The following is a 23,493-nucleotide window of genomic DNA, read 5'->3' on the forward strand; positions in this document are numbered from 1 at the left end:
AGAATCAAGAGATCATCATCATTTTTTTTTGCCTTTATCATGCGGGGCCGGCTTCCCTAATTACATTGTTCCATAAGTGTCTTTCTTGGGTCATATCAATATTAATAACTTTTACCGACATGTCCTGCCTAAGTGTCTCCTTCAGGTCTTTTTTGGTCTTCCTCTCTTACTACTTCCAGGAACCCGCTGATCAGCAATTCTTCGTATTGAGTCACTACGTTGAACATAACCAAACCATCTTAACCAATGGTTTCTCATCTTAGCAACAACTGCTGCCACGTCTAGACTTCCCCTAAAATACTCATTTCTAATTTTATCCTTTTTTGTCACTCCACTCTAAGCATTTTCATTTCCGCCACATGCATTCGTTGCTCGTCTTTCTTTTTAACTGCCTAACATCCAGTTCAGCTCATGATGTACATCATAGCTAGTCTTATGGCAGTTTTATAGAATTTTTCCTTTAGCTTCATTGGAATTTTTCTATCACACAACACACCACTCGCCACTTCCACTTCATCCATACAACCCTAATTCTGTTGCATGCATCTTTCCCCATTACTCTGTAACACCTAGGTACCTAAAACTTTTACTTTTCACAATTATTTCACCATTTAAATATATCATTTTATTTTTACATTAAACTCCATCTTTAAATGAACTTTCCAAATACTCTGTTTTTGTCCTACTAAGTATTAAACCTTTTTCCTCAAGAGCTTGTCTTCGTTGTTCCAGTTTTTGTTCGTCGGTTTCACTATTTTCTACTAACAGTACATCATCAGCCTACATTAATCACCACGAAATATTATCCTACTTTCACATGAAATATATCAGTTTCTCCCATACTTCTCTCAACACTAGTTGTTACTCCTTCATACATGTCTCTCACAATCTTTACATATTCACCGGGGAATCATTTCTTATTAAGTACCCACCACAGAATCTTCCGAGAAATTCTATCATATGCTTTCTAAAGATCAATGAATAACATATAAGCGTTTGTTTCTTTATTCCTATTCCATTAACTGTTTATATATATTCAGGGATTCTACAGTATTTACTGCCTTCCCTCGCTCAACCGTTTCCATCTCTCTCTGTTGTCCCATTCTCCATCGTTTAGGCCTCTCTTACTCATGGCGTCATCTACTTCGTTCCTCCAGGATTTTCGGGGTCGTCCTCTTTTCCTCCTTCCTATGGGGCTCCATTCAGTAATATTCTTTATCCATCTGCTGTCGCTAGTTCTTCTTAACTTCTTCATTAACTGTCTTATAATAAAAATTGCGTCTATTGTTGATGTGCCTTGCACAGAATCAACAGATAACTATGAAAATTATTATTTTTAAATAATTTAAAGCAATTTTCCGCAATTTTCCTCGATGTAGCGCAGGCTTTTGATAATAAATAAATAAATATATCATAAAAAGAGATGCTACTTACCAAAACAATATTCTGAACTACTAGAATCATATATATCCGACAGATACTTTCGAGGTAAATATGAGGAAGCATATTCAGAATTAAGAAAAGTTAAAGCTGAAGTTCCACAAGGAAGTGTCCCGGGGCCAGTGCTATACCTGCTCTATACCAGCGATATTCCATCATTAGAACCTAACACAATTGCGACATTTGCAGACGACACATACATTCTAGCAGTCGGACAAAACCACGAGGATGCAGCAATCATGCTACAGAACTCTGTATTATTCTGAAGCTATTTTCTTGTGACATGTTAAAGTAATTACTATTTAAATGGGAATTGTGACGTTTCAATTTCCACTTCGGAAATCGTTCTCAAAATACAAACATTAGTAAATTAAACAAATTTTGTTTTTTTGTTACTTGGTGAAAAATTCTGCTAATAATTTAATTCAACCTTTTAAATATGGTGGAAAGATGAAAGGTAACTTCCATGAATAAAGTTTCGGCGTCGCGGCGTTTCGCAGAAGAAAATACTCACTGTAAACGCGTTCAAGGCGGAGAAGTAACATCTTAGGCGCTAAACCAGTCTCACCATCTCGAGGAATATTTGTTAGCTACTGTTTACTGCTCGGGCCTCTCAGGAGGGACCAACCCTATGGTAGGCAAAAGATCTTTCTACCTGGTGATTCAGAAATAATTTTCAAAATAATGCAGAACATCGTAATAAATTTAAGCTATTGTATTGCGTGTGCTTCGCCCTGTGAAAATGCAATAATTTAAATAAATGGTTAAAAAATTTTATATTTCAAAGGTGTTTTTATACTTTTGGGAGACTTGACGACAAAAGTGGTTTCCCAGAACTTGACATACATTAATATGTTTTAGCCAGAAAAATATATAATTAAACCAGAATAAAAATATTGATTAACAAATACGCCGCGGACATATTTTGACCAGCGGACATTGTTGGATGCCATCTGAAACTCTCAGCTTTACAACGCGTACAATGCCGTCAGTTAAGAAGAATAGCGTTGGATCTCGTCATCCTAGCAGGAAGTATAGTAATAAGGTCTGTGATGACACGTTCAGTAATTAAATTTTTGACCTACTCAACCATGGAGATTGTGTCAAAAATAATACAGTTCGTACTTAAAAATATTTTATGTAATCTTAGGCTTTAGAAACATATTGATTTATTTATGTTTTTTCTATATTCGTGAGAAATATTCAAACAAATAATAAATAGTTCACATTGAAGCAACTTACCATAATTTGAACTCAATATATGTTTCTATCGACATACGCAGAAGACAGCATGGCAACTCGAAATGATATTACTTTTGAGGCCGGCGGGCTTTTTCATCAGAAAAGTGGAATAGAAAAAGTATTATAGTACGTATGTATATACGTAACAAAGAAAACAGACCTTTTTGTGCCGGCGGTCTGTTGTTGATTAAAATGAAAAAGCAATTCAGACGAATGAAGGAAAAAAATGCTAAACAAAGATGTAGGATGTAAATCACACATAGTTTTCGAGAAATGTTGCAAGTAACTACCTTTCTTTTGAAATAATATATCCTAGAATTTTAAATAAAAGCATCTAAAAAGCAGTGGTAGTTTTAAAGTACGATGGGATAGATTTTGGATTAATTCAGTCATAACTAACCGATGACAAAACAATTTAGTAAAAAATATTTCATCCGAAGCAAAACAATTTCTTGCAAGTAATTAGGTACTTGTAACAACAACTGCTCGATTAATCAACCAGATGCTGTGTGAAAGAAGATGGCTCAAACCTTGCATCACTTCTTTTTAACTTGTAGGTCCATCTTCTATCTTTCACATTAGTCTTACGACTAGACAAATTCATAGATACCACAGAAGAAACTTTTAAAATCCAGGAAAATGTGACAAAAAAACAGAACTGCAGAAAATCAAAATGTATTAAAGAACCATCCAATTTTTTTCCATAAAATTTATTATAAATAAACTATTTGCGACGTTTATTGAAGAAGTATATAATAATTATAAATATTCATATTTTACAATAAACATTATCTCAAATATTACTAAAAAAAAATAAAAAATTGAATACAAAATTGTTTAAACAAATAAGATAGTTTAATCAACAATTGATTTATTTAAATAACACGTATTTGTAATTTACGCAATAAATACATACAAAAAAAAAAGAAATGTCGAAATCCATAGACAAGGACCAGAGATACAGTTAACAGCTTCCTCCCCCGATCTTGGCTCCCTCGAGTTTCAAAGCTGGTCGATTTTGAAGAGCACATTTTAAAGATTTGTAGACGATTCCATTCCAGCATAGAATTTTACCCATTAAAACTTTAAAGTATGTTTTTTCAAATGACGCTAACTAAATCTCTTAATTGTTATAAACGAATCTGTATGCAGACAATTTTTTAGAAAAAGCGAATGACTCCGCCTTAAATTGTACTAGAACCACTTTTTCTTTTTTAAATTTGTAGAAAAATACAAGCTTTCCAAACGTGAAAAAATAATTTTCCTGTAGACAATAGTTAAAAAGTTATTGTAATTGTTTATAAGCAAAAAATCGATATGTTTTTACCTTGAATGTGAATAATCCTTCTTCTTTCATAAGCTATCCGTTGAATTACTGTAACTTCTTTATTTGCTGACTTATATTGTTGCAAAAAAATTTAATTTTGGGGTATACAAATAAAATACCTTTTAAACAATTTGACCGATCGCTTTGAAATTTTGAACCTATGTTACTCATTAGAAGACCCAACATTTTCTGTAATATAAAGGTTTTAAGTTCATTTATAAAAAAGTTATTAATATTTATACAAAACCGATGAAGCAAAAAATCAAATTGAATCAAAATTTTGTTTAAAAGTTTCTAAAAACAAAGAAATTATTACGATTAAAAAAACTAACACAAAAAAAACAAGCATCAAAGGTAGATAGTTACAAAATATGCTCAATATGATGGCCCTTAGTCTCTATGCATAAATTTGCCCTTTTTTCTTAGAGAAGGCCGAATTCTTGCAAAAATTCCAAAGTTACTTCTAAATTCGTTTCAAGCATCTTGTATCCTTAGCCAGGGTTATACACGATTTTGAATCGGAATGGAATAAATAAATGCTTTTATGTATCCCCAAATATAATAATCATAAGGAGTCAAATCCAGGGGTCTTCGTAGTTATTATCAAGAAAGTCTCGTACATTTCTGCTAAAGTGTGCCAAACAGCTTTCATGTAGAAACCATAAGTTTTCCAAACAAGCATGCCGGTCGACCGGTCCAAGTAGATAATCGTCAATTACGAGTACTCCTATCCAGACGTTTATGCTAAATCTATGCTGATGCTTGAAAAAATGAGGATTGTTACCAAAGTACTAATAATAATGTGCATTATGTACATTAAAAATTTGTTTTGCTGTTTTTTGTGACTGTAGCTTCGGCGTAATACAAAATGTATTTGAAAAAATCTTAATTTTGATTTTTCTAATTTTGTAACCATCTAGCGAATTCTTCACGAGCAGAAAAATCTCTTGTAGCAGTGCTTGTACCTTTGTAAAATGAAAAGGATATGAATTTTCGTTGTGGAAGATATTTCCTATGGCAGATTTTGAAATTGTGGGATACATAGCAGATAGTCTTCGAACGCTGATTTCTGGATTTTCCTCAACTTCCAATTAAATTTTCATGTGCTGCTTTTCATCAAAGCTAATCTTGTAATAGACAATACAACGATTGAGCGTGTGTCCTGTTATAAATATCTAGGTGCTTGGATCACAGACGATACTGATCAAACAAAAGAGATTAGATGTAGAATAGAAATCGCTAGATCAGTCTTTAATAGAATGCGCAAACTCTTTTGCAATCGTGATATCAATATAAAGTTACGAGTACGAATGCTGCGGTGTTATGTCTTTTCTACCCTGTTGTATGGAGTAGAGGCTTGGACACTAAAACAGTTGACCACAAAAAACATCGAAGCTTTCGAGATGTGGTGCTATAGGCGCATTCTCAGAATATCATGGATGGACCGCGTCACTAACACGCAAGTACTCCAAACTTTAGACAAAAGATGCGAAATTCTAAATGAGATAAAAACTAGAAAGATGGAATACTTGGGGCACATTGTGAGAGGTGAAAAGTACGAACTTTTAAGAAATATCATGCAGGGCAAAATTAAGGGCAAAAGAAGTGTGGGAAGAAGAAAAATATCGTGGCTTCGTAATCTACGTGAATGGTTCGGGTGTAGTTCGATTGAACTTTTTAGGCGCGCTGCTAACAAAGTCGCAGTGGCCATGATGATTTCCAATCTCCGCTAGCAGTGGCACGAGAAGAAGAAGAAGTGCTGCTTTTATCATTATGTCGCCGTCTTTCAATATTTTTTGGGACCGCTGAACCTGTATTTCTTAATCTTTGATGAGAAGTTGTAAACGTTGAGTGAGTGGGATGCTCACGATTAGGAAATTTTTCAGCGTATCTACGTTGTGCTGCTCAAACGTTGCACCTCATTTCGCCATAAACTAAATGGATATCAGCGTATTCCTCATTAGTACAAACAATTTTTGTTGAATTGAAATTGTTGTGTTGTGCTACAAAGTAAAAAACTAAAAAATAAACTTCGAGGACTGACACAATTTGACAATAAATAACGCAGGTTATATTTCTGTTGATAGTTCAAAGCCAACTAGTGCAAAAAATATTAATTTAACTTTTACGGCGAAAAACGAAAAATTTTCAAATCGATTTTTCTAGAAAATTCTTAAATTAAGAGTAACTTTTAGTACTATACCTGATAATTGAATGGTCTAGTATCACGAATGCTTTAAAGTTAACACACAAAGATGTATGCTGTAAAAAAATCGTTAACCTACCCAAAGCGGGCATATATGACCGGTACTAGAAATTCGCAATTGAGGGAATTGATTTAACTCTGGAGGATAAATAATCGTACCGGTTTCGTTTTTTTATATACAAGCGTTCTGGAGGTACAAAAACTAATTACAAAGCGCCTTCTTCAAAGAGCTTTAGCTCCCTTAGGAAGCATTTTCGAACTAGATGAATAATTGGGTTAAAGTGTCTTACAGTTATCTGAGGAATCTCCGGTCTTCGTTTGTCAGGAGAGTTTCTGGGCACCCTGTATAATGGAAATTTATAAACGATTTGTTGTGTTTATAACATCAATGATTTATTAAATAACATTTTGAAGTTTTTAACTCTATAAATTTTCTTTTTTGTCTGAAATATGGAACTCTTTAGCGTCTATCATTTATTACATATACCTGATCTTTGTCTTGCCTTTGTCTTTGTCTTGCAGATAGCAATCTGGGTAAAAACTACTTTATTTTGTAATGTAATAAGCCTTGACAAATATATAAGTAAAATAAACTTGTACTTTTATACTTTACTTGTACTTGAAATATTTTTACTATATCAGTTTAGTGATAATGTCTTTTGGTCAACTAGAACAACAAATACCTCAATTTCATGTATCTATCATAATTTTTAAAATTTTACTTTATAAGGTTCTACATGTGTACCTTAACGATAAGTTAACAAAGTAAATGGCTTTATATCTAGCGAAAAGTAAAAATCCGATGATTTCTAGTTGTTCGAAACCAAAATTCAGATTTTTATCTCAATCTGTGCCTTCTACGATTTACAAAGCAAGCACACGATGAATAGACCAACATGAGGAATCTAACATTGCATTCCACATCATATTGATTCAGCTAAGTAAGAACCTTTCATAAACTGTCTTCTAATACATACGAGTAAATAAAGATATAGAAAAGACAGTTAAGATTTGATTTCACGTATAGTGTCTGCAATTGTTGAGTTTGTCCTTTTAGGACTCATCAGAGCGGCTCAGTTGGAAGCCCCAAACGTAAAATCCAATTTTTTTCATCAATCAAAGTAAAAATAAGTAAGATTTCTACTTGTTCGAAACCAAAATTCAGATTCTCACCTAAATCTATGCCTTCTGTGATTTACAAACAAGCAAACGATGAATAGACCCACATGGGGTCTCTAAAATTGTTTTCTATCATCATCATCACCCAGCCTTTTGTGTCCACTGCTGGACATAGGCCTCCCTCATTTTTGTCCATTGTGCTCTATCTTGAGCAATTTTCATCCAATTCTTGACATTTTCTTGACATCGTCAGTCCAACGAAGTCCTCTACTTTATTTGTCTAATCTCCAAGAAACCAAGTTTTTTCTCAAGACGATTCGTTACTATTCTTGTAAGGAGTTTTTATAGATGACTAAGAAGACTTATAGGTCTGTAGTTTTCTAATTCATGGGCATCTCCTTTTTTGTACAATAGAATTACCCCAGAATTGTGCCAATTGTCGGGTATTATACTGTCCAAAAGGCACATGTTGAAAGGGTTTTTTTCTTAAGTAGGCAAGTGTCTCCGATTTTGATTGCATCAGTAACTACACAATCTTCGCCTGGAGATTTGTTATTCTTAGCTTTTCTTAGGGCTAGTTTTATTTCGTCTATTGTAATTTCCGGTAGTAGTTCTGATCCTTGGTTGACAAAGCCCCTTTTCCTTGTTAATATTTCTGGTACTTGATCTTCTCTGCTATATGCTTTGTGCTGGCTTGTGTACAGCAATTTCTAGAAGTCTTCAACTATTTTAAGGGTTTCCTCTGTGTTGGTTGTAAGATGACCATTTCTATCTTTGATCTATATTATCTGCCTTGTCCCCGTGCTTAGTCTTTTTCTTAATACTTTCATAATTCTATTGTTCTCAATGGTATGTTCCATTTGTTCTTGGTTCTATTTTCGAGTGTCTTGTCTAGCAGCTTTGGATATTTCTTTATTTAATTTTTGTGATTTGTCGGTTTTAGTTTTAGTCTCGCTTCTCATTTCCCTTCTTTTCTGCATTAGTTGTCTGGTATTTTGGCTAATCTTCACTTTTTTGAGTTCTAAGACAGAATTTGTTTTGACTTTCCATTAAGGTATTTGGTAATTTATTATTTATTCCGACTACTAAGTATGTCGGAAATACATTGCTGAAAACTATCTACATCTGATGGTTTTATCCATGGTTTTGATTTGCTCTTATTTTGAATCATCTTATACCTCTCCTTCCTAAGCTTATTTCTATTTTACCTCGTACCATTGTATGAACGCTACTGGTAACAAATCTGTTTAGAACCGTGATGTCTTTAACGGTATGTTTTTTTCCGTGATAATAAAATCTATTTCGTTTTGAGTTTTTCCATTACAACTTTGCCATGTCCATCTTCTCAGTGGTTTCATTTTGAAAAAACTGTTCATTTAGGGGTGATTGGTTCTGAAAGGACGAAATACGTATATTCAAATTGTAGAGGCACTATACGTAGAATCAAATCTACGTATAGTGCCTCTATACTGTCTTTTCCATATCTTTATTTACTCGTATTTTGAGTATTAGCAGCCAGTTCATAAGGAGTTCTTACTTAGATGAATCGATATGATTGGAATGCAATTTTAGATGCCCCATATTGATCTATCTATCGTCTGCTTGCTTTGTAAATCACAAAAGGCACAGATTTAATTTTTAATTTATTCTTAGATGTCGCAGTAAGCGTCTTTAGAATTTTATTTGATAATTGCTTCCTTTAACGGAAAAGATTTGATTTCACGTTTAGGGCTTCGTACTGAGTCCTTAAAGGACGAAATACATATATGCAAATTGTAGAGGCACTATACGTAAAATCAAATCTTAACTGTCTCTTCTATGGCTTTTTATCCGTTTACCCAGGACGAATTATATATGAAATTTGTTAAATTTGTAATTAATGCAATAATTTCACCTCTAACACATCTTCGCGTAAATTTAATTTTGATAAATTTAATTATTTCAATTAATTTGAGTATACTGTATGCATATTTTGACTTTTTGTTAGTCCATATAATCCTAAGTTGTTAAATAAATACTATGACTAATATTTTGTTTTATATATTTAAATATTCTACATATTTTCATTACGTTTTTATTGTTTATTTACAGCCGAGGTGGATGGCTATGGGCCTTATAAACCAGTACCACCACCGAAACCACTACCTCAACAACCAGGAGTCGTACAAGAACAACAATCTTCTAGCAGCACCCCACCTCCCTACAGAATGCCCCCGTATCCGTTGTACAATGAGCCAAGCATACCCGGCGCTACTGTGCTAGACCCACCCATTGCTACTTCTAGTCCTGCCCCTCAGGGTCTCCATACACATTCCAGTAAATTTCCGGTAAGTTTTAACTTGATTACTTTATAACTATGTTATAAGTAAACGTTTCATAAAGTTATATTTCACTATATGAAAACATAGTTTTAAACAAATACAAATACGTAATAGCTTTTTAAAATATAGGCGAGATGGATACATTCGTTTAGAATACGTAAAATTTAGGCTAAAAATTTTGTTAGAAAACATGTTTAACATAATTTAAAGATACCATATATCTGACGAGATGAATAAGCCAATCTCAACTTCCACGTGATTGCGTTTTCTTTTTATCTGTTTCCATATACGTTGGATAAGCAAAATTGAATAAATAGCAAAAAAGTGGAATTCCTACGGACTTGTCATCCATAAATATTATATTAACGTTAAGTGAACTAATATACGAAACAGAAAATCGTTTGACTAGCGATTTATGTCCATTTATGCATATTATAATATGATCAATATAAATATGTATTGTACATAATATATTTATTATATCCCTAAATGTACTCCATATAATTTATATTTATTTAATATACAGATCATTTCAAGGTGATTATGTAAGAACTTCTCAATAAGGACTGCCGAACTCTGACAGCTGGTTGCAGCCATATTTTTAAAGCTACATATAATAAATTGCCTCTTTTATTTAAGTTGTTTTGCTAAATCACCGTGGATAGATATAGCATACAACTTACCCGCACAAATAATAAAATTCTACATTCTACCCTGTATTCTTCCTTGCATTATTAATTGCAACAAGTTATAATGCTCGCCCCTCATGACATGTCCCAGATATTGCAGTTTTCTGATTTTAATTGTATTTAAAACCTCTTTATCTTTTCCTATTCTTCTCAACACCTCGACATTCCTGACTCTATCCACCCAACTTATCTTAATATCCTTCTGTAGACCCATAACTCGAAGGCTTCTAATCTGTCCGAAACATCTTTCTTTAATGTCCAAGCCTCCAACCCATAAAATAATACGGAGAACACGTAGCATCTCAGAAGTCTTATCTTTAAAGAAATTGAAATGTCCCTGCTGCAAAGTACTTTTTTTAGTTTGTTGAAAGAATTTCTTCTTTCAACAAACTTCTGTCCTATTCTTGCCTTAATCTCTTCTGTGTACTCATTATTCTCGTTAATTATTGTACCCAGATATTTATATTTTTCAACTTTTTTAATTTGTTCTCCATGTATTGTTATGGATTTTCAATAAAATTCATAAATGGAAGCATTTCAACGAGCAATTTTCATACATCATATTCGATGTAAAATCCTTTCCAAAAGGAACCACATGATTCCCCAACAATGGTCATCGGTACTTTTTTATCCAACCTTTCCTTTTAATTAGATTATAAATAAATTAACTTTTTTATTCTGTCCTGTAAACATATAATTGTTATCTAGTTGAATTTTTGAAAAAAAAAACTGTTTCCCAAGCCATATTATTGTTTGTTTTACCCTTCGGAGTAGTAGATCCCTATCTGTCAAAAATAGGCGCTTTTTTTATTTACTTTTGTGTCTCTAACAATAAAGTTAACTTTCTATGCTTTTTTCAATAAAAATAATTTTTTTTTTGTTCAAATTGTTTCACTAAGCTCAATTAAAACAAGTTACTTTTTTCCTGGCTTCATGTTTCGATAATTTTACATCAACGATAGAATAGAATTATTGTATTATATTATACTGTTCTTGTTAACATATTATTGTGACATTTTTGAGACTTTTTAATGTTTGTATAAATTTTATAACAAAACTCTAAATGTGTTTTTCTAACTGTAACTTTTATTGTTTTTATTAAATGTATTTTGTAACACCTCAATATATGCAGTTGACATTGTTTGACATCTATATATGACTTTGCAATCATTAGAACTGAAGACTTGCAGAAATACTGCACGAAACGTTTTCTATTAAAAGATTGAAATAGTTTTTTCATTTTTTATTTCTCTTTGACCGATATTAATCTCACTCACATTGTATATATATATATATATATATATATATATATATATATTGTTTATGAGTACGTAAAGCTAATAATTAGAGCGATATTTGTTTGTGTTGCGTTGTAATAACCTTCAACTGAAGATATTAATACGAAAATCGATTTCGTCAACAATATTTGATTGACACCAAAAACGAATTTCGTGGACCCATATTATCTTATTACATAAAAAATTCAAGGCTGTGCACCTTACCTGAAAAAATTACGATCATTTTTTAGTGAAGGCCAACATACTTCTTATAGTTTTGAATATTATGAATAATATATTTAAACGTAGATACGACATAGAAAACTTATTTACGTAGAAAAATACTTTTCAAATAAGATATGGAGGAGTGCCGTCTTAGTTTCTACGATTTTGTTGTTGGATGTACTGGAATGTGGAAAAACAGAAAAATAAGATAATTTAATAATAAAATAATTTTTTAACAAATGAAAAATAATCTCATTCTTAATTGTATCCTTTTTGTCACTCCACTCATCCATCTAAGCATTCCCTTTGTCGCGACAGACATTCGTTGCTTTTCGTTCTTTTTAACCGTTCCATACATCATAGCTAGTCTCATGACAGTTTTATAAAAAAAAACTCGTAGTTTAAGAGGAACATATAAGAATCATGTCGATTGCCCAATGAAGCTTCAATATATACTGCCAAACTATCAGCTTTATTTCTTGCGTTAAAATATATAGCCTCTATTGGTATGAATAACTATATCATTCTGACTGATTGTAGAAGCATTATGGACAAACTCACTTCTATCAAAACCACAAAAAACCTAAACCATATTGAGATACAAATAAAGAAGTTACATTATGATATTATTTCCGCAGGTAGCTCGATTATTATTTGTTGGGTAAAAGGACACTCTGGAATATTAGGAAATGAAGAAGTCGACAAATTAGCTAAATCTGCAGCTTTAACCAAACATAATATAAACAACATACTTCTTCCAGTAGCAGACATAGATAATATCAGTAGAAACAACTGCAAACAAAGATGGCAACGTTTATACAACCAAAGTACAACTGGAATAAACTTTAGAGCTTGCCAAACACTAATACCCAATGAGAGATGGTTCAAATATGAGACAAATAGGTTATTTATAAAAACAATAAACAGAATAAGATCAAACCACGCACTCACTCCTGCATACAAACACAGCATAGGTATTACTGCTAACCCATATTGCTCCTGTGGTAAAGTGGGAGATCTGCAGCACTTTATATTGGAGTGTGGACAGTACAAACAAAGTATCAAAATGATGTATGAAAAACTAATTGAGCTAAATTGTTCATTGCCTGTCAATTTAAATACAATTATTTTTTCAAATAATAAGCAAATATTAAAATGTATCTACGAATACATAACATCCTGTAAATTTAAATTATAAGTAGTTTTAGGTATTCCAATCAAAAATTGTAAATGTGTCAAAAATTGAATGTGTATACCAACATATTACTTCCTGTAAATTTATATTATAAATAGGCTTAGGTAATAATATCAAAAATTGTAACTACCACAAATAGTCTGGCTAATTGGCTATGCCAAAGCCATTATACAATAAAAAAAAAGAGGAACATACAAGTCCTTGCTTATGAGGAGCATTTTCATATTGTTAACTGCTGTTCTAGCTCCTTCTATTCTTGCCTTAATTTCTGTAGCCTGTGCCCATGTTGCTTTTCGTTGGTGCCAAGGTATACACAAGATTCCATGTGGTCACTTAGTACGTTGTCCATCACTATCGATTAGGTAGTTGCTTTTTGCTTATCAGCATCCATTTTGTATTCTTGAAGTTGAGGCCCAGGCCGTAATAATCACTGACTGCATTTCATCACCTTTTCATTGCCTCTTGTATTTTATTTATGGTACTCGCAAGGATCACTGTGTCATGGGCATGTATTATGTTGTTTATTAACACACTCTTTACGTTTAAACTCTCAGTAGCATTATCCATATTTTTTTAATATTTTTTGGAGCAAATATTGAAGAGGAGTCTATATAAGATGTCTTCTAATCTCCATACTTTCAGTTAATTGAGAAGAAAGAGATAAGATTTCCACCGCTATCTTTTTTGCTGTTATATGACTTAAATTTGTTCTTGCTTGTCATTGTTTTTATCTTTTGGTGAATATTGTTGCTATCGTATTTACTTTCGTATTATTATATTATATAGCTACTGAACCTTTAGTAGATGGTGTCTATGGCGCGAAGTTTCACCTGCAAGGTGGTGGGAGTGAGCTTTCGAAGTTTTTAGGTAATTTAAAATTTGGCCTTGTTACTTTAACTATAACCATTTTTTTTATCTTGCTACATCAATACATACTTTTAACAACTGTGTGGTGACTTTCGTCAAACGATGTATCAAAGTCCATCTTAAGTGCCATAATGTTTTTTGGTTGGCTTAAGGCTTCTTTAGGATTCGTAAGTGACCGGTCAAATCAAGTGACTTTTACGACTTTTAATTTTTTTTGTACCACTTATTCCAAGCCTTTCGAAAAATCCTGCTGTATGTACAACTAACGGCTGAGGATGTTTACATTTTTTCAACATAATTTTTCCAAGGAAGCGTTTGATCCAGATAAACTCAGTTAACTTAAATTTGCTCATAATTAGAGCGCCTAGATTGAGCTTAAAGCGCTTATATACTCTTTTCTTGCAGTCACACTCAAAATATATAGAAGCAAACTCCTCTGTACTAGATTCGAAACCCTTTTGTGGACTAACTGAAATGTATATCTAAATAGAAATTAGTAATATTATCGATGTCCATAATATACAGTACTAATTTGTGGTATAGTATATGTTACTTGTACATACACTTGTACAAGGGAGGCTCTGTTTGCAATGAACGTTCTCTCGCAGAGATGCTTAGACATGAACCAAGAAATTTACACCTGCTTTATTGATTTCGAAAAGGCCTTTGACAAAGTACAACATGAACCACTAAGACAAATTCTAATAAAGAAAAATATAGACAGCCGAGATTTTCGAATTATATGCAACCTATATTGGAATCAAACAGCAAATGTGAAGGTTGAGGGTAGGCTAACAGAAGAAATTCAAATCCGTCGAGGAGTCCGACAGGGATGCATCTTGTCGCCACTTTTATTTAATCTGTATAGTGAAGCTATTTGTGAACAAGCACTCGAGGAAGAAGAAGATTAGACACTGGTCTAATAATACATGGCGAGACGATCAACAATATAAGGTATGCTGACGATACGGTTCTCCTAACGGGAACGCTAGTAGAACTACAACATCTCGTTCAAAGTCTCAATATATACTGTAACAGTTACGGCTTGAAAATTAATTTGAAAAAAACTAAATTTATGGTAATCACGAAATCAAAGAACATCAGAGCTAATCTTGTAATAGACAATACAACGATTGAGCGTGTGTCCTGTTATAAATATCTAGGTGCTTGGATCACAGACGATACTGATCAAACAAAAGAGATTAGATGTAGAATAGAAATCGCTAGATCAGTCTTTAATAGAATGCGCAAACTCTTTTGCAATCGTGATATCAATATAAAGTTACGAATACGAATGCTGCGGTGTTATGTCTTTTCTACCCTGTTGTATGGAGTAGAGGCTTGGACACTAAAACAGTTGATCACAAAAAACATCGAAGCTTTCGAGATGTGGTGCTATAGGCGCATTCTCAGAATATCATGGATGGAACGCGTCACTAACACGCAAGTACTCCAAACTTTAGACAAAAGATGCGAAATTCTAAATGAGATAAAAACTAGAAAGATGGAATACTTGGGGCACATTGTGAGAGGTGAAAAGTACGAACTTTTAAGAAATATCATGCAGGGCAAAATTAAGGGCAAAAGAAGTGTGGGAAGAAGAAAAATATCGTGGCTTCGTAATCTACGTGAATGGTTCGGGTGTAGTTCGATTGAACTTTTTAGGCGCGCTGCTAACAAAGTCGCAGTGGCCATGATGATTTCCAATCTCTGCTAGGAGTGGCACGAGAAGAAGAAGAAGATATGTTACTTGTAGTTTATTTCAAACTTAATTACTTTATACTTTAAGATAGTATTTAATATTAGGGCTTGCATCAATCGAATATATTTATAAGAATAAAATTGAATAAATAAATTAACTAAAAATACTTTTTGAGTCAACAAGTAATTAACAAATTTGCTGGAAAGTAATCAATTGTTTAAAATCTCCGAATTTGAAATGTAAAGAATCGCTAGCGTGCCATAAAATAATACCATTCGTATAATTGTTGATTCTATAAAGGAAAACCAATTAAATTTCACCGTTTTACATCCATTAGATTGTATCATGACTATTTCCGAAAAATCTATTCACGAACCACCGCTTTTAATTTACTTTTATATTGGCCCATCTAACCATTGACCCTTATGTTCAACTTGAGCCAAGACCTATAATTATTGGACTTTTTGAATTTATGTTTTACCACAGCTTCGTAAAAAGTTCGTTCTCGGGAATCACTAATATACCATTTTTAAGTCCATCAATTTGATAAACGCCCCAGGCAAGTGCCATCGATTACTGGGTTTACCTTTTTCAAGAGATAAGCTAGTAATTTGTCTTGGATTGCAGGTCAGGATTTGGCCATACTTTTTCAATAAAGTCAAAACACATAAAGGAATGCTGGTCCCTGCATGCGTTTTGACGGGAAAAAAGTATTTTATTTTGCCCTTCGCTGTGTTAAAGGTTTTGTTTTTAGACGAGTTTGGAATTCTTTAGATTCAGTTTCCTTTTTAAATTCATAATTTTATTAAATCATCAAATTATAATAATTTCATATTAGTGTTTAACATTTTTTTAGGGCGATGTACTTATATGGTTTTGACGCGAATATAAACTGCTGTAAAGTAATATGCTCCTCAAGCTCAGCAATTTTCGAATATGCACAGAAATAATGGAAATCCCCCGCCAACTTACCTGACTACATCATAAGAAATGAGATAGATTATATAGTCAGTACCATTATATTGCTTTAACCACTCTATAATGTCTGATTTTAACCATTTAGCGAAAAACTGTTTATTCATGATTTTACTATGGTAGGCTGCGTTGTCCATAAAAATCAAAGATGGGTGTTCTAAATTAGGTTGTAAATGGGTACTTATCGATTTAGTAAATATTGTACTATTCATTTTACCGTGATACTCTGCAGTCAAGGATATGGAACAAAATAACAAACTGGCGTCTGAAATGAAACCTTTTGTTGAACTAGCGTGAACCACAATAAATCGTTTTCCATCATAACCACATGGTTTACGTACACTTCTGCTGTCGTCATCCTGAAACGAAATCATTATTTCCCCTAAAAAAAATTCACGTTTTGTCTAAAAATACAACTTCTCGGGGATATGTACTATTTCTATTTTCCATGTATTTACGTAAGAAACACGCTCGTTGTGCTGCACCTTCTACCACGTGGAGGTACAGATTAGAACGAGATTAAGACCTTTTGGCATTTCCTAATCTCTCCAGAGCTTCAGAAAGTCTAGATTTATTATAATAAATTACTATAACTTGTTCTACTCGCAATTCTTAACAGAAAGTTGATTTACTTACTATCCTGGTATAGATTATACATTCTATTTCGAATTTCCGTTTTATTGGCCTCAGGTAAATCAGTAGTTTTCGTTTTTAAACAAGGTCTGCTCTTTCCCGGAGAAGATAAAACAGGATTTTTTTTCTTTCCTTTTTTATATATTCTATACTGCTTTTCTCGCCAATTTAAGTGTAGCTGCTACCCTCTAAAACAACGTTAAAATATTATCAATACTTTTAATTGAAATTGAAAAAAACCAAAAAAAAGTACCTACTTATAAATAAGTTGTTATATTCTAAAGCAGTGTTTCTCAAAGTGGGGGTCGCGACCCCCTGGGGGGTCGCCGAACATTTCCAAAATAAGACAAAGGCACCACTTTGTTAGATCATGTATTTTTATTTTAACAACGCCGTAAATAGAAATTAACAATTAATTATCAGACGAAATATAAAACTAAATATAAAAGTCTGTAAAAATAAAAGAGTAAAACAAAGTCAAATATTATAATCTTAATGAGAGCTATGCGCCTGTTTCTGTGAAACTAATCTTTCAAATCTAGGCTGTGTATTTGAGACACACCAAATTATATCATTTTCAAGTACGAGACGATTTCTAACTCTTGTTTTAATGGCAGTCATAGACGAGAAACAACTCACACAAATATGATGTTACAAATGGAACAAAACATTTTACAGCTTCACTCGCCAACTGAGGGTATTCCTGCATCTTTTTGGTACAAAATTGGTCCGAGTTCTGGGAAAAAAATTGGGGCTTCAACATTCCATCACTTGATATTTCAATACGTTTTTCTTTCATGTTTATTGGTATTTCAACATGCTGAAAGGAAGTGGCTAAAAACGGATTTAGTATCCATCTGCAACTGTCGTAACTGTTTTGAATTTCTTCGGGGAAATAATCACAGAGCTGTTGTTTTAAATTGAGCAAAGTAACATGCATGTCAGCAAAAACTTGTTCAAAATTTGTAGCACTGTAATTGGATACATTTTCCATAATTTAATGAATGCATTGGAATGAATTGAGTTGTTTTTTGCCAAGTGAGGTCGACCATAAATCGATTTTTCTTAGAAACACCTTAATTTTATCTGTGGCTGTAATTATATTAATGTCGCGACCTTGTAAATTACTGTTCAAAATATTTAATTGCTCGAAAATATCAGCAAGGAAACCTAGTTTTAGAAGCCAAATAGGATCGGAAAATTGATTTTCATATGGGGACTTCTCATCTTTCAAATACATTAAAAGCTCTGCTCTTAAGTGAAATACTCTTTTTATGACGTTGCCCCTTGAAAGCCACCTTACTTCGGTGTGATAGAGAAGATTTTCAAATAAAGCACCCACGTCTTCGCAAATTTTTTTAAAAATACAGGTCTGCAAAGCTTTTCCTTTAATGGAATTTACAACTTTAATGATGGTTTTCATAACACAGTCCATTTCAGGAGGTAAAGCTTTGGACGCAAGAGCTTCTCGATGTAAAAAACAATGTCTCCATTTGGCATTAGGCATTATTTCTTGTAATTTGACGACAAGACCAGATTTATGTCCTGTCATAGCTTTAGCGCCATCTGTGCATATAGCAATACATTTACCCCAGTCAATATCATATTTACTTGTACGTTACACAAAAGTGTCGAGTAAACATTTTCCAGTGGTATTGGTCTCCAATGGGGAACAAAATAAAATATCTTCTTGAATGCCATTATTTGAATCATATCTTACAAACGTAATGAATTACGTACGTGCATTTATTAAGATTTTCCACAACTTGCGCTTGAATATCTTCTGCCATATCACTAATTCTTCTTTGGATAGTATTATTTGACAAAGGTATTGTATTTAATTTTGCAGCCTCTCTTTCCCCACAAATTATATGTACCATTTCAACAGCTGCTGGAAAAATCAGATTTTCAGCAATTGTGTGCGGATTACTAGTTTTGGCAACACGATAAGCAACTTTATAACTTGCTAATAATACTTTTTCATTAGTAGTGGTTGCCAAGGGAAAAGTGTCTTGCTGTTTGTGAAGGAAGTTCAGCTTTCTTTCAAAGAATTCTACGGGCTTGTCTTTTTTATCTGGATGTTTGCTATTTAAATGTCGAAGTAACTTTGATGGCTTCATGCTTTCTTTTGACGAGACTTGTCCACAAATAACACATTGTGGTTTATTGGACATAACAGTAAAACCATATTTAAGATATTCATCAATGTAGAATCTGTTTTTCTTTTTATTGCTGCTACTGCCACTTTCAGACGTAGATGGTTCTGCACTTCTTTTTAAAAACTTATCCATAATTTATAATTTATCGTAGACGTAAATACGTTAACGGGAATACGTAAGTCGTAAAATATTTACTCATTACTCAACACCGCGTTCGCCACCATAGGCTGTTTGGATTCGAACTGAGGTTTTGTTGCGCATCGCCGCTTATATAAAGCCAAAACGAGGCTACGAGAGCTACGAGGCTAATATGTCGCGGTGTACAATGTGCAGTCGACTTCTTATTATTTATTTTTATTGTAAATGCTAGTACCTACTACTAATTACTAGTGGGACAGATAGCAATCATTCAAATAATTGTATTAAAATAAAATAATTGTTTTTGATTTAAACTTAAACAGTAAAGTAAAATTAAATTTGAGAAACCATCAGATAATTGTAAATTAGGCACGCTATTTCTGTCAAATAATATTGAATAAATGAGTGGGGGGAAATTGGGGGGTCGCGAACAAATTTTTTAGCAAAAGGGGTCGCGGTTTAGATAAGTTTGGGAAACTCTGTTCTAAAGTAAGCAAATAAATAATATTATTAATATACATGCTTGTCATGCTTGTGAGGTAAGAGTTTTTCAGGCATAACCTAAAAAAAATCAATAAAATATTTTCTTTTTGCCATTTCTTTCACTTTTGCGGAAAGTTTAATAAAATCACTCCTTAACTATGTGAATGAGCCATTATTTAATTTAATGGCAAAATAAAATATACTTATCATAAAATTTTAAGCTCCAATAAAAAATTAGTTGTGAAAACAACTGTTTGTGTAATTAACTTCTAAATGCAAAAATAGAACAAAAAAAAACAGAAAAAAATCCAACAAACTGACAGCCACAAGTAAACAAACTAGAAACGTCACAAATTGTACTTAAAATCTGAAAACTTCCCCAAGCGTTTGTTTTTTACCTATCTCTTTTCGATGTACTGAGTCTAGAGCGTTCATAAAAAAATATCATGTGTCTTCACTTAATAACAGGCGGTAACAATGATGCTAGATAAAAAATATGTGTTTTATCTCGCCAGGTATTAAGACGCACTGGTAAAGAACCATGGACTCAACTGTACACCAAAATTTTAAAATGTTTTTTTTATTTTGTTTACCGATTGACGCATTAATTACTTCAATTCTCCAATCAGTAGACGATTGACATATCCAATTAATTATTCAATAAACTTTTATTTGGAATAAAATAAATTATTTTGTTTCCATCGAATCATATAATAAACTTTTCAACAAAAACACGTATTCACTGTGTTGTCATTAAAGCTGGAGATTTTAATATTTCATATTTAATATTTAACAAAGCATATTGCTTAACAGAATTTTATGTAAAACCTAATCCATTATTCATGATGTTTCGTTGCCGCTCAAAATACATACCAAATTGAATTAAAATAATTAATTGAATTTTAGCACATTTTTAAATAACTGTCGAGAAGAAAATAATGCCAGTTACAGATTTACAGAGCTGCTACGGCTACTTTAATTATATTTTACGTTATATCCATACAGAGCTATTGTTTTATGGTAAAAACAATGTGAACTTTCCCAGCGATTAAACCGTCGAGGTTTAACGGTAACTGAAATTTAAAGAAAAATATTGCAGGATATTTATCTGCGGAAGAACAATGAGTTTTACTATCAAGTTTTGTTTGTTAATTGCTTTTTGAGTAGGAGTTTAAAAGTACTCAAAAAAACTCTTCTAGATGTGACAAATGTATCTATAATGTTACTGCGGAAATTGACAACTTTATAACAAATACAAGGGCAGTTCCAAAAGTACGCTACCTGATAAACAAAATAAAAAACCCAAATCGGCACCAGAAACATTGCCAGGTCATATTTTAGTTTTTCACTAGGTTGAGAATAATGGATATATATTAATAAATAGATTTTTTCTTTAATTTATAATTGAACACTGACATAATGATCACTTTTTGTACATGATTTTTTCTTATCATGACACCATGACATGACATATCTTATTTTTCTTATTTTTTCGTAAAGTGTTAGCCTAAAACGATGTCTATAAAACGATGTCAAACATTCTGTCATTTGTCAGACCTCAGTAAAAAGAAGTTGCCATGTTTTCGACCATGCTCTTGTAGATTCTGATTTTTGCTTAGACAAGGAAAGAGAAAAATTTGGATTTTTAGGAGAATTTTGAAAATACCCTGGACCGATCATATTACGAACAAAATGGTGTGGCACAGAATGAGAAGAGACAGAGAACTTTTGACCACCATTAAAAGGCGATAGACAACATATTTGGGGCACATACTTAGAAATGATAAGTACGAGTTGTTGCAGCTGATTATAAAGGGTAAAATCGAAGGAAAAGGGATCCTGGTAGACGACAAATATTCTGGCTGAAAAACATTCGCGACTGGACCGGGTTAAACACACAGACGCTCTTAAGAAAAGCAGAAGATAGAGATGAATTTGCAATGGCTCTAGCCAACCTTCATTAGTGTAGACGGCACTAGAAGAAGAAGAAGGAAAGAGAGGGGGAGGCGTAATCGTATGGAATTGACTGAAGCTAAATCTGCACCAGAAAGGTTGCCAGTTCATAATTTATTTCTTCAGTAGATTAAGAATAATGGATATATTAATAAATAGATTTTTTTCAAAGTTTATAATTGAACACTTTTTGAAAATGATTTTATCATTACATATTTTTCAGTAGATCTATATAGTGTTTCAGTAAATCAGTAAATTGAAGTTAAAATCAGTAGATCTACCGAAAAATCAGTAGATTTGCTAACCCTGCGAGAGGTAGTTATGGGCAACGTACAGGCACCAAAACATGACGATCTCATCGAAACTGGCTTCAATTTTCGAAGGTTTATTAAATGAGCGTTACCTGTCCTCTATATTTTACACATTTAAAAAAAAACACAATTGATTGTAATGAAAATTACATTGTATACTTGTTGTGACATTTTAATTTCCAATCCGGAAACCGTTTCCAAATTGTAAATTAACAAATTATGTTAACCTGTAAGTATTTATCTATTGGCTTTGCAGCACCCAATTTGACAGGCACAGAATTTGACAAGTAGCCATGTTTTTAGTTGAAATTTTAAGTGTGATGTACTCTCGATTAATATTAAACTCTTATTTTTATGTGCCCATGTAGACGATGTATCTTTGACCCTCTATTACCCATTAATGTTAGTATATTTGTATTGCTGACTTCTTATTTCAATATTAGTAACCTGATTCCTAACAGCAGGCTGTCGCCTCACTCTATCTACGGATAGTTGCTTGCATTTGTCATCATCATTGGTGCTACAGCCCTATAAAAGAGCCTTGACCTTCCGAAGTCTATTACGCCAGTCAGTTCTATCCATTGCCAACTGTTGCCAGTTTGCTGTGCCTATTTGTCTACCATCCTCATCTACACCATCCCTCCATCTGAGTTTTGGTCTACCCCTTTTTCTACTTCCCACAGGTTGTGACATAAGGTTTCTTCTAGGAGGCTTGTTCTGCTGTGATCTTGCCAGATGCCCTGCCTATCTTAGTCTTCCTATTTTTATAAAGGATACTACGTCTTTACCACCAAATATATGTTTATATCTGTGATATATCTCATAGTTGTACCTCCTTCTCCAAACACCATTTTCACAGATGCCACCAAATATTCTTCTCAAGATCCTTCGTTCAAATATAAGCAGGAGATTTTCATCTGCCTTAGAAATGGTCCATGCCTCCGACCCATATGTCAACACTGGTTGTATAAGGGTTTTGTATATGGATATTTTTGTTTTTTGGCTTAAGTTTCTGCTTCTCATATATCTACTCAGTCCAAAATAGCATTTGTTTGCTAGGATTATTCTTCGCTTGATTTCTTCCGTCATGACGTTCTCCTTGGTGATCAGGGAGCCTAAGTATGTGAATTTGTCCACCACTTTAAAGGTAGAATTATCAACCGTGAATTGGTGGCCGATGTTTCTGGCTCTATTGTTGGGTGTTGATGCCATTATCTTAGTTTTATTTTCA

At 33.0% G+C, this 23,493-nt stretch overlaps 1 protein-coding gene across 9 annotated transcripts in view; it reads left to right on the forward strand.

The window, feature by feature from the left end:
* The window catches only part of LOC140437662 (uncharacterized), a 297,351-nt gene that overhangs the window by 213,817 nt on the left and 60,041 nt on the right, over window positions 1-23,493 (forward strand). For all 9 annotated transcript variants that reach the window (XM_072527297.1, XM_072527306.1, XM_072527305.1 and 6 more), the window contains one exon: window positions 9,426-9,661. In XM_072527297.1, coding sequence (XP_072383398.1) covers window positions 9,426-9,661 — 236 coding nt within the window. The remainder of the gene's footprint in view (window positions 1-9,425; window positions 9,662-23,493) is intronic.

Source organism: Diabrotica undecimpunctata, chromosome 3 (assembly GCF_040954645.1).
Source record: "Diabrotica undecimpunctata isolate CICGRU chromosome 3, icDiaUnde3, whole genome shotgun sequence".
Taxonomy (NCBI): domain Eukaryota; kingdom Metazoa; phylum Arthropoda; class Insecta; order Coleoptera; family Chrysomelidae; genus Diabrotica; species Diabrotica undecimpunctata.